Source organism: Cannabis sativa, chromosome 5 (genome assembly GCF_029168945.1).
Source record: "Cannabis sativa cultivar Pink pepper isolate KNU-18-1 chromosome 5, ASM2916894v1, whole genome shotgun sequence".
In the NCBI taxonomy this organism is placed as follows: Eukaryota; Viridiplantae; Streptophyta; class Magnoliopsida; order Rosales; family Cannabaceae; genus Cannabis; species Cannabis sativa.
Window position 1 is genome coordinate 50,556,941 of NC_083605.1, and position 12,997 is coordinate 50,569,937.

The 12,997-nt window shown below is 32.7% G+C and overlaps 2 protein-coding genes across 2 annotated transcripts; one reads left to right on the top strand and one right to left on the bottom strand.

The window, feature by feature from the left end:
- Nucleotides 1-303: 303 nt before the first annotated feature.
- Nucleotides 304-2,425, top strand: LOC115716438 (probable polygalacturonase). The gene is made up of 4 exons (XM_061115740.1): nucleotides 304-890; nucleotides 1,063-1,183; nucleotides 1,299-1,544; nucleotides 1,649-2,425. Exons 1-4 carry the CDS (start codon nucleotides 534-536, stop codon nucleotides 2,350-2,352), a joined length of 1,428 nt encoding a protein of 475 aa, XP_060971723.1. The 5' UTR covers nucleotides 304-533; the 3' UTR covers nucleotides 2,353-2,425.
- A 111-nt stretch (nucleotides 2,426-2,536) lies between these two features.
- Nucleotides 2,537-6,482, bottom strand: LOC115716439 (mitogen-activated protein kinase homolog MMK2-like). The gene is made up of 6 exons (XM_030645233.2): nucleotides 5,968-6,482; nucleotides 5,196-5,325; nucleotides 4,604-4,741; nucleotides 3,710-4,042; nucleotides 3,308-3,491; nucleotides 2,537-3,202 (listed from the first exon to the last, which is right to left on the bottom strand). The coding sequence occupies exons 1-6, from the start codon at nucleotides 6,138-6,140 to the stop codon at nucleotides 3,030-3,032; spliced, it is 1,131 nt and encodes a 376-aa protein (XP_030501093.2). The 5' UTR covers nucleotides 6,141-6,482; the 3' UTR covers nucleotides 2,537-3,029.
- Nucleotides 6,483-12,997: the final 6,515 nt, after the last annotated feature.

Sequence of the window (12,997 nt, forward strand, 5' to 3'; positions counted from 1 at the left end):
ATAAGGTGGTGAGGTCAATATGTACATTGCTGGAGAAGATTATCATCTCATAGCTGCTCTAACTTTTGTTTGCCCTTACTTGTACCATAGAGCACCCGTAAATCAGAAAAACTCAACAAGAAAAGTAACAAAGAAGAATACATGAAATTACTTATTATTCACTTCACTATTATAAAATGATTAAACAATACATTCAAGGGTGGGTAGTATAACAAACCATGTGGATGGAAATAAAAATATCATATATTGCATTACCTAAAAATAATCAGTAAATAAATATAACAAAAGAAATAAGAGCGGTGCTCTTTTTTTTTTTCTTTTTTTCGAAATGGAAGAGCGGTGCTCTTTAAGATGGAGTATTTGTAGGAATTCCACTCCTATGATAACAACAACAACAACCAAAAGAAAAACCAACTCCACTTTCCGCCTCAAACATATCCCGGCTCTAAATATTTATATATATGTATGTAAAATATTTGAAGCTCAAATAAACTTATCCCATTTTTTTATATGTTGTTTTCGGTTTTGCTGAAATGAAAATAGTAGTTGGAGTAGCTGTAATATTGCTAGTTTTGTTGGGCACCATTAATAATGTAGTGGTAGCAAAAATAAAGAAGAACAATAACGAGTTAGAGTATTCATACTCAGCCAGTATAAGTTGCAGATCCCAGAGTGTGTCGTTGGCTGATTTTGGAGGAGTTGGGGATGGAACGACATCAAACACTAAGGCGTTTCAGTCTGCAATCAATTATCTGAGTCGTTTCTCTTCACAATCCAAAGGAGGGTCCCTTCTCTATGTCCCACCTGGAAAATGGTTGACCGGCAGCTTCAATCTCACCAGCCACTTCACTCTTTTCCTTCATAAAAATGCTCTTCTACTCGCTTCTCAGGTCCATAATTTACATAAACATTTTATCAAAACAAAAGTCTTTTTTTAACTTGGTTTGTATAAAGAAATTTTGCATCAAAACCCCTTTATGAAATTATACAAACTGAATGAAATCTCCAAACTTTTTGTTGAAACTTGTCAATAATACCTGAATTGATGATATTTATGTTTAGGATGAGAATGAATGGCCACTGCTTGAACCTTTACCATCATATGGTTTAAGAGGGAATTCAACAGGTGGAAGATTTAGTAGTCTTATCTTTGGAACCAATCTTACTGATGTTATAATTACAGGTAATGGTAATAGTAATACTTTTTTTTTCTTCTTTTTATTATAGAAAAAGTTCAGCATATAAGAACCCTTTTCTTTTTCTTTCATATTACTACATGTTTATGTCAATTATATCAGGAGACAATGGTACTATTCATGGTCAAGGTGAATCGTGGTGGAAAAAATACCGTGCTGGAGAGCTTAAGCATGAGAGGCCTTTCCTGATCGAACTCTTGTTTTCTGAGAATGTTCAAATATCTAATCTCACTTTGATTGATTCTCCAAATTGGAACATACATCCTGTTTATTGCAACAATGTTATTATTCAAGGCATCACAATCCTTGCTCCTGTAACATCTCCAAACACTGATGGTATCAATCCTGGTAAGGATCATTTGCTCTGTGGAAAGTCTTTACCATTTTTTTTTCTTTTCATAACTGAATTTGGATTATGTGAAACGTTTTTTCTTTTTATTCTTTTTTTATAGACTCTTGCACCAATACCAGAATTGAGGATTGTTATATTGTCTCTGGAGATGATTGTGTGGCAATCAAGAGTGGTTTGGACAAGGCTGGCATTGCTTTTGGTATGCCAACCAAACACCTCATAATCAGACACCTCACCTGCATATCTCCGACCAGTGCTGTGATTGGTCTTGGTAGCGAGATGTCTGGTGGAATTCAGGACGTGAGGGCGGAGGACATTGTCGCCATCAATTCAGAGTCGGGAGTTCGGATCAAAACAGGCATAGGAAGAGGAGGGTTTGTTAAGGACATCTATGTAAGAAGGATGAGAATGAATACCATGAGATGGGTGTTTTGGATGACAGGGAAATATAACCTTCATGACAGTAGTGGTGGTTATGATCCTAATGCTCTCCCTGTGATTAGCAACATAAATTACCTTGACATGGTTGCTGAGAATGTGACAATGGCAGGCTCCTTGGATGGAATCTCAGGTGACCCTTTTACTGGACTATGCATCTCCAATGTCACAATTGGACTGGCAAGGAAGGCAAAGAAACTGCAATGGAATTGTACAGATGTTGGTGGGATTTCAAGTGGTGTAGTTCCAAAGACCTGTCAGCTACTAAAGGACCAGGGCTCAGACAAGAGAGCAGCTTGTGATTTCCCACAAGATATCTTACCTATTGATGATGTTAAACTCAAGAGTTGTTATTTCAAGGCCTAGTGTTTTTTGTCAATATCATCTTGAAGCAAGGATAAACCAAGTAGTCAAAATAATAATAAAAAAAAATTACATGTTATCTTGTTTTAAATGACATTTAGCATCAAAACAATGTTGTCACAATAGCAGTTTAAGGAAAAAGCATTGGTTATATTACATTACCACATCAACAAAAAAGAATCAAATATTTTGAGTTAGAAAGTTTAAAACTATAAAAGATACCAAATATCTCACCATAAGAACAAGTGTAAAATCTTATAGCATAAAGAAATAAAAACATACTTTCATATTAATATACTGGTTTTATTTGATCTTTGAAAGAACAAATACCCTTCTGAGGACAAATGCAACATCACAATCATTAGTCCAAAGTTTTATGTTATATGTCACTGGAAGTTGGCAATATTTCTTGTCCCTTTGAACTCTGCTTTGGAGCCTTAATAGCCCATAGCCTCACACAAGAACCAATTAAAACCAAACATGACCATCCATTGGAGATTGCTGATATTCAGTCAACACTAAACCGGCTCAGCTCATTGCACATTTTAGTTCTTAGTTGACTTCAATTTAAGACAAACAATCTCTAGAGCTATTCCTATCATCCAGGAACAATATACCATGTACAGGGTCAAGGTTTTTCACCATATAATTCTACACCATTAAGCAAAGCATGATAATTTTTAATAGGCCGGGTCTGGGTTGAACTTCACTGATTCCCTCCAGATGAGCTCTTTAATGTGATCTTCACTGCACGATGGATGCTCGAAATCAAAACTAAAAGGCCTAGGGCAGACAGGCTCATCACCCATATCGTGAAGGGATGCCAAGTATGGATGACAAAGTGCCTCTTCAACTGTGAATGGTGAATTCAAAAACAGTTAGTTGCATTATGAAAACAAATGTGAACTTTAATATACTAATTTGGGACTGATGATGTTGAACATGTGAAATGTTGTACCAGTAATGCGTTTAGTGGGATCAAAGACCAGCATTTTCTCGAGCAGATCCATAGCCCCAGGAGACATGTTAGGGAATTTAGCAGCGAATTGTTGCTTCCGGCATTGTGGAAATTGTTTCATGTATCTTCGAGCATTATCGCTTCGGAGAAATCCAAGGCTAGCATCATCAGGTGAGCCTATTAACTTTTCACAAAAAAAAATAGCAGAAAATGTCATTACATCATCTAACTATAGAAAACACATCTTCATATAAAGAACAAGAAGATTCTCACTATAAGAAAACTGCGTTCAAGAAGATATACTATATCAAAGGAGCCTAAGAACAAAGGAAGCTCTTAACTTTCAACCATGAAAGACAATCACATATGCCACAAAAAATTCTTCATATAAATAAGTAGTACCTCTAAGATGAGCCTTAGCTGATGAACATAATCTTTCCCAGGGAACAAAGGTTCTCTGGTCATAATTTCACCAAGGATGCAACCAACAGACCATATATCAATTGCAGCTGTGTACTCTGAACAGTTCAGAAGCAATTCTGGTGCGCGGTACCAACGAGTAACAACATACTCAGTCATGAAATCCGCCTCAGATGTAGTCCTTGCCAATCCAAAGTCTCCAATTTTAAGGTCACAGTTAGAATTTAGAAGCAAATTACTGGGCTTAAGATCACGGTGCAAGACATTGGCTGAGTGAACATATTTCAGTCCACGTAACAGCTGATACAGAAAGTACTGCAAACGTTGTACAGAATGTCAATGTTATGCACAACAGGAAATTCAAAGCACAGTAAATGTTGCAATTTAATTAGAAACAAAAAATATGTTGAACATAGAACAGAACATTTTTAGTAATATACTCTTAGCACTAGAGAAAGTACTCGAAAAGGAAAATTAACTCATCCATTCCCTTCGTATCTGAGCACTACTGAGATATGGGGCCAACAGGAAGCAATCAGGATTGCAACTCTATTAACTATGCAATGATGAAATGCTGTTATTAGATATATTAAAGATTCAAGGACCTACAAACCTTATGCTTATAGGAGAAAGTGAAAGAAAAGGAATAAAAAAAGTTAAAAAAAATAAACCCAGAAAAGGAAAAAAAAAATGTGCCTTTATCTGTCTTCTACATTTATCTTCTTGTCAAGAAGCAAAGTAGTTGTAAAGGTCCATCAATTGACATTGTGAACACAAACATCACTAAAGTCTTACAGATTAGTTATTATCAGAACAGATTAGCAGAGAATCATCAATAAATAATCAGGGTGCAGTATAAACTTAAATCATATTAACCTGACAGTGATCATCAGTTAGTTGTTGGTCAGAGCGAATGATCTGATGAAGATCAGTATCCATCAATTCGTAAACAATATACACATCATTGAAGGTCTCCTTCTTTGGTGGCCGTATGATGTCCTTAATAGCAATAACCTGAGGCATGGAATAAGAAGATCAGTAGTTACAGCAGATTTAGCAAGCAAATGCAATGAGAATAGCCATGTCAATGAAACTTATTCTGCAATATGTTATCAACATGAGTCCCTATTGACTCCATGACGAAAAGAGACAACATTTGTTAACCACATATTTACATTAATATTTTCCTAAAGAATTCAATTTGTTAGATTAAAGTAAAATAGAAAAAGAAACATGATGAGACATTTAAGGGACTCTATCATTGTCAGTTTTTTAGTTGGGTTATCTCAAATACTTAAAACAAGATGTTTCACTACATGGTAAAACGCAACAAGAGATCAACAAAGATTTTTCCCCGAATGGAAAGGATAAGAAAAATAATTAAAAAGAAAAGTTGATTCATGTAAATTAAGAAAGTGGTTAAGAGCCTAAAAAGCAGCTCTAAGTAATCTTAACAACTCTTACTTACATTTTCATGGTCCATGTGGCGAAGAAGCTTGATCTCTCTCAATGTCCTTTTGGCATCTATTCTGTTGTCAAATGCATTACCAATCTTCTTAATGGCTACCTCCTCATGTGTGTCTGAATTGACAGCAGCACTAAAAAGAAAACAATCATATTACCACTCCTCTATTTATCAAATTAGTAACTTAAAAGGGAAAAAGTAAGTGAAAAACGAAAAACATATCTTTCCCAATTTAGTTGAACCAGCTCCATAGGAGCAGATAATAAGAAAGAGCCTAAAAGGAAGCCGCAAACATCAACTTCCCAACGAGCAAAATAACTCAACTTTATACAAAGTCTAAATTCTTTAAATCCAAATAAAGAGAAAGCCTCTCAGTCATTCTATAAAATTTATATCAACCAATCTAACAAAAGAAAAAGCCCCATGCTGGCATTTTTGCTGAATAAAATTCTTACAGAAGAGTCAACTCGTATTTGCATCAAATCTAATTACTGTTCACATAACAAAACAGAGACTTGATGATAAAGGAAACATCTATAGTATCTTATTAATGTTACCCGAATCATAAAAAACAACATAAAGTTTCATACTAAAAAGTCAGGGTCAGATACAAACTATTCTCTAAAACCATTGACACTCAACAAAATTTGAATCTTATGAAACAACTCCCCAGAGATTGAGTGAAGATAAATAAAATAATAACCCCAGGGAAATACACACGAAACCAAGAAAGAAAAAAGCTCAAAAATATTAACTTGTGATGGAATAAACTTACCAAACAATGCCATAAGCACCTCTACCGATAGGGCGAATAGGAGGAACGTACTTGCTTGAAACCTCAAACAAGTTACCATACACATTATACTGAACGTATCGACCACCATGGGTGAGGACGCCTTTGATTTTAGTCTCATTTGGAGAAGCAGAACTCGACTCTTTGGTAGCCATAGAGAAAAGAAAGAAGCCCAACAAAAAGAATGGGTGTTTTGGAGGTTTGAGAAACGTTGGTGTATAGGGGGATTTGAAAAAGGTGGAACTAAGTGATCAAAGAAAGTTAGCTGAGAGTTGGGTGTGGTACTTAGCAGCAGAGCATGGTAAGTAAAGTAAAGTAACGTAATAGAGACTAGTTGAAGATAACCATTAATGGGTTTCGTGTGAAGTTGAAGAAGAAGCTGTGGACGCCATGAGACTTGGTCCTTCTCTTTTTACCAAAAGCTTTTTTCATCTGAAAACACCTCTAAAACCCGTGAAATGAAGCAGACTTCTCTTTCTTTTCATTCAAATCTTTATTTAATAATATTAATTAATTAAACATTAATATAATAAATATGAAATGAAGCTTATTTGACTTGGCATTGGGAATACCGTTATGTCAATCAACTTTTCTACCAACTGTCTACAGCCAATAGGTCTTTCATTTCACTATGAGTAGTTTTTGTTTTCTTTATTTTTTTTAAGATTTGATCATACAAAAATAGCATTTATCTAACAAAAATTTCAGCATGTATGCTTGAAACTTAAAAGAGCAACTAATAATGAATATATGGGGGTATTCATTCAATCTAATCCGGACTATTTTACTCATAGTGCATCCGATCCATACTAAGTCAGAACTTTATATTTTGGATCCAATCTAATTTGTACAGTAGTTCAAATCTAATCTAATCCGCAATTGGTTACTTTTTAATATTAAATTATTTAATATTTATAAAAAAAAAAAATCTTATTTTTTCACATAACTAAGAACAAAATAAAACAAATTATTTATAAAACTCGATACTTTTCTCGATGTTCTTTCCTTGAGGCAGATTTGGGTTCCAATCCGAGTTTCATTTGGCGAAGTATCTTTCAGTCTCAAGAGCTAATCAAAGTGGGTGTCAGGAGAAGAATTGGGTCAGGTGCTTCAACTGATGTCATTAACACTCCATGGTTGTTAGATGATGTTAATCCTTGTGTTATTTCAACACATCTTGCATTGGCTGATTATAAAGTATCCAAATTGATGCGAACCGACTATAAACAGTGGGATATGGAGGTTGTTTCTGACCTGTTTGAACCCCGTGATGTTGATCTTATATTGCAGGTCCCTTTGAGTTCTACTGTGATGGACGACAACTGGTTTTGGAACAAAGAGGCATCTGGTTTTTACACCGTCAAAAGCTCCTACCATTACTTACAAACTGTTAATGGTAATTGGAGTTCTAATATGGAGGCTGATTTCTGGAAAGTGCTGTGGAAAATTAAAATCCCTCCTAAGGTGTTGCATTTTGAGTGGAAATCACTTTCGGGATGCTTGCCAACTCGATCACAACTCCACCTCAAGCATGTCCCTATGGAGCTTAAACTTTGTATTCTGTAATGTTGCAGAGGAATCAATATTCCATGTCTTAGTTGAATGTTCCTTTGCTCACTCTTGCTGGAACTGTTCGTCACTCGGTGTTGGTGTCTCTGCTGCAACAACATGTGTTGACTGGTTTATGGAGTTGGCAGCAGGTGGTAATTCTGGTGTACTTGAAGAAGCAGTGATGGTTAGTTGGGCTATTTCGAAAGCACGCAATGACCTGCTATGGAATGGAAAACATTAAATTGCATCGAATGTTGTTTGGTTGGCTCGAAATACTCACCAGTAATGGAGCTTTGCACAGTCGAACCGCTTAAATTCTCTTGCTCTAGAGCTTTCATTGGTTGACAGCAACAATTATTGGATCAAACCAGCAGCAAGCAAGCTCAAAATTAATGTTAATGGAGCTGTTTTTGAAGCTACAAACCAGGTTGGTACTGGCTTCGTGGCTCGCAATAGTGATGGACGATTAGTTGAGGCTTTTGCAACGGTTTCTACCACAAGTTGTCAACCTACTGTTGCAGAAATTTTGAGCATCAAGGAGGCGCTAAGTTGGATCAAGCAGAAGAATAAGTCGAATGTGATCATTGTGACTGATTGCAATTTAGCAGTTCAGGCCATTCGTAGTTCTGTCTCAATGCCATCTATATTTGGTTTAATTGTTCAAGAATGTCACCTTATGCTTTCTTCTTTAGATAATGTTTTCATTTGTCATGTTAAACGGTCTGCTAACAAAGCCGCACACTGTATGGCACGTGGTGCTTGTTATTGGTCTGACCGTCTTTTTATTGAGAGTAATGTTCCTTCTGCTCTTTAGTCTATTGTATTAGCGGAATTATCTGTCTAATAAATTATAATTTTCATTCAAAAAAAAATAAAAAAATTATTGTTATTTTATATCTCCAACAATAAATTAAAATAAATAAAATAATAAATAATAAATTTAAAGGAAGAAAAAATGTATGTATAATTTTTTTTTTAATTTTGTTTTAAATTGTATAGAAAAAATTATATATAAAAATGTAATATACATTTGATCTATTAAGTTTTAAAATATAATTTTAATAGATGTATTAGACTTTTAAATAACTATTTTCTTTACGTCAAAATTTTAATTGTATAATATAATTTTTTATTTTTTTTTTTATAAATATGTGTGGATTAGATTGGATCGGTTACTTTTACATGTCAATCAATATCCAATCCGCATAAGTATGGACATTGAATTTTTCAATCTGCACAAGTGCAGATATACACACTTTACGGATCGGATTGGATTGACTATTTTATGAATACCCCTAAATATATAAGAAAGTATAAGAGAAGTGCACCTTAAATGTTTTTCTTTCAATTTTTCTAATTTTATAATACATCTCATTACTTTTTTTTTTTTTAAAATAATCTACCCACATAAATTAAAAGTCTCATCATTTAAAAAGCTTTTAAATGTTATCTAAGTAGATTTTAAATAATACTTTAACTATGTTTCTTTCCTTAATATAAGAATTTTTTATTTTATTTTATGGGTAGTTGACTAATGTCTTTTCTTAGTATAAAAATTGTTTTTTTTTTTATCTTTTTTATTTGTCCCAAAAATTATATATTTTCTAATTCTTGAGTAATTAATTAAATCAATCTTGATATTTATACATTCATATTAATAAATATGATTTTTTTTCAATCTATATTCTTAATTTTTATAAGAGAAAATTTCATATTATTTTCTCATTAAAAAGAAAAATTACATAATTCTTTATAAGTTTGCTTTTGTAATAATCCTACATTATTTAGAAAGGATGAAAGATCTTCACAAATTCATTATAAGTAAATTATTTTTTTTTTGTTATTTTTATTTATATCAATTAATTAGTTATAATTTTTAAAATTTATCCAATCTATAATCTATAATAATGTATATTAATTTTTTAATATGAATTCTCTAGTCTTCAAAAGGAAGTACAACTGAGTTTAGATCATATTTATATAATTCTTCGATCTATTTTAAAAAAATTGTAAAGTTTCTTATTTTGTCCCAATAATAAAAGTTATACAATTCATTTTATTTTTGTAAAAATCTGAGATGGTTTATAAAACGTATAAGTCTTCTATATATATTATAAGAAAATTCTACAATGCACACCCTTAAAATGGATATATTGATGCACCCCTATGTGTTTTAGCATCCAAAATAATATTTTAGTCAAATTTTTTCTCATGGTCATGTACGTTATATTTATTTAAGACATCCTGCAAAATTTTAAAAAATTTGGAAAATTTAACATGCCGAAAACTATGTTCAAACAGTGTGTTGCACGAGTGACTATTTTATTTTATACGCGTATAAAATAGACTGTTTGAACATTATTTTATATATTGTAAGTTACTCCGAATTTTCCAAAATTTTGTAGGATATCTTAAATAGCTATAAGGTACATGAATATGAAAAAAAATTAGACTAAAAAATTCTTCTGGATGCCGAAACAAGTTAAGGGTGCATCCGTACATCACTTTTAAGAGAGTGCATTATAAAATCACCCTATAATATAAATAAAAATAAAAAATTCTTTTGTTCATTTCATTATTCCCAAAATAATAATAATAATAATAATAATAATAATAATAATAATAATAATAATAATAATAATAATAATAATAATTAAAATTTTTACTCCCCAAACTTTGACATGTACCAAATTATTGTTGGAATTTATTTTACCAGGATCTTAGATCTACTCACAAGTATGTTGTTTAACACCTTAAATATGAACTTTCTAAAACGATAAATAAATACATATAAAGTTAAGAAAACCTTACATTGGTTGCAGCGGAATAATGTCTCCTTCCACTCAGATCTCTAACCCTTGTATCCTTTCTGTCGCAGAGTATTATCAAGATCTAAGCCCGAATGTCCTTCTCTTTGTGTGTGATCCTTCACAGTCTTCCAATCTATGATTGAGGTACCACTTCCTGTGTGTGGGCACTACTCTATCACTGAGGGTTTCGAAATTATGAAGAGGAAAAGAGAGAGGGTAGGTTCAGCTATAGAGAGAGAGGGAAGGCTCAATTTTCTGAAAAAGTAATTTTCTAAGAAAAGGTTATGAAAACTTGTTATTTGACTGAGCCATCACTTTCTATTTATAAGCAACTACTAGGTTTAGGTTAGCAATTATTTGGCATTAAAATAATGAAAATATCAATTGGAAAAAGCTATCCAAGTGGCCGACCATAGGTGTTAATGGGCCTTACTTGAATTTTGCAGTTTTCACAATTTTTATTTCTATTTTCTCAAAAACGTCAATTTTCCAATTCTAACCTTTTAAATGCCAAAACTAATTATTTAATAACTAAAATAGATTATTAAATAATATTGTCATTTAATTTAATTATTAATTAGACATATAAAGTCTATTAATTAATAAATAAACCTAGAATCTCTTTTCTTTACAATTTTGCCCCTGGTTAGTGAAAATTCACAAATTAGACATAGTCTAACTTTAGAATTATAATTGATTAATCACAAATCAATTATTGAGTCATACAAGCAGTATAGTCTCAACTAGAATGGGGACCATGGATCTATATGCTGAGCTTCCAATAAGTGAACCGAATTTACTAAGTAAATTCTTACTTATTAATTCTTCGTTGAATCCACTCTTAGAACTTAGAATTGCACTCTCAGACTTATATAGAACATATTATATGTTCCACGATATAGATATGCTATCTCATTTAACCATTGTTATAATCTTATTGTGATCAAAGATCCTCTATATAGATGATTTACATCAAGATGGGATAATTTTACAATTCTCACCCCTCAGCGTATTTTGCCCCTTAAAACATTTAGCTACCTGTAAATGATGTTTATGTTGTTGGAAATTATTTTACCAGGATCTTAGATCTACTCACAAGTATGTTTATTAACACCCTAAATATGAACTTTCTAAAACGATGAAATAAACATATATAAAGTTAAAGAAACCTTACATTGAGTGCAGCGGAATATAATGACTCCTTCCGTTCAGATATCTAGCCCTTGATTCCTTTCTGTAGTAGAGCATTATCAATATCTGAACCTGGATCTCTTTCTCTGAATCTTTTATGCTGAAACTCCTTTGCTGATGATCTTTCTTCACGATCTTCCTCACTATGATTGAGGTATCACTTGCTGTGTGTGGGCACTACTCATACACTAAGAAATTTCAAAATTTCAAGAGGGAAGAGAAAGAAGAAGTGGTAGCTAAAGATAGGGAGAGAGAAAGGCTCAGGTTTTTCTCTGAAGGAAAAATAGAAAATTTAAGTGTAATTTTCCTGAAGCCTTCACTATCTATTTATAGCATTCCACTAGGGTTAGGTTTGAATTATTTGGCATTAAAATAATGAAAATATCAGTTTAAATTTCCTACAAAAGTGGCAGGCCATACACTTAGTGGATTGGGCCTTGCTTTTTGCAATTTTGCAATTTTAACACCTTTTGTATCTGATTTTCTCAAAAATGCCAATTTCCTAATTCAACCATTTAAATGCCAATTCTAACTATTTAATAACTATAAATAATTATTAAATAATATTGTCATTTATCATATTCATTAATTGAACCATACAAAGTATCATAATTAACAAATATGCCCCTATAAACTCTTTCTTTACAATTTCGCCCTTACTTAGTGAAAAATTCACAAATAGACATAGTCTAATTTGAGAATTATAATTGATTAATCAAAACAAATTACATGAGTCTTAAAAGCAATATTATCTCAACTAGTGGGGGGACCATGGGTCTATATAACCGAGCTTCCAATAAGTAGATCAAGAATTTAGCACTAAAATTCACTAACTTATTAATTCTTCGTTGAATCCACGCATAGAACTTAGAATTGCACTCTCAGTATATAGAATGTTCTATATGTTCCACCATATAGACACATCATTAGTTATCCATTGTTATAATCCTAATGTGATCAATGATCCTCTATATGAATGATCTACACTGTAAAGGGATTAAATTACCGTTACACCCTACAATGTATTTATTCCTTAAAACACTTGACCCCGTATAAATGATATTTCAGCTTATGTGAAATGAGTACTCCACCATTTATGTTCGTTTGGTCAAGCTCGAAGGAGATCATCCTTTGCTTACTATTTGCTAGATAGAAGCTATAGATTCCATGTTTATGCTAGCGCTCCCACTCAATTGCACTACCGTGTTCCCAAAATGTACGTATCACCCTGACCTAAAAGTAGGCTTAACTAACAAATCAAAGAACACGAATAGCCTTTCAAGATTGAGCCTAATCATAACAGGATTAAGAACATTTGATCTAGGATCAACTAGGCGATATTGACTTGAATAGATATTACAGTAAGTTTAATAAATCTAAGTCAAAGTCCAATATCGGTCCCTTCCGATGCATACTCCATGCATCCAACCTGAGCTTTACTTTAACCAATGTTCTGGAAA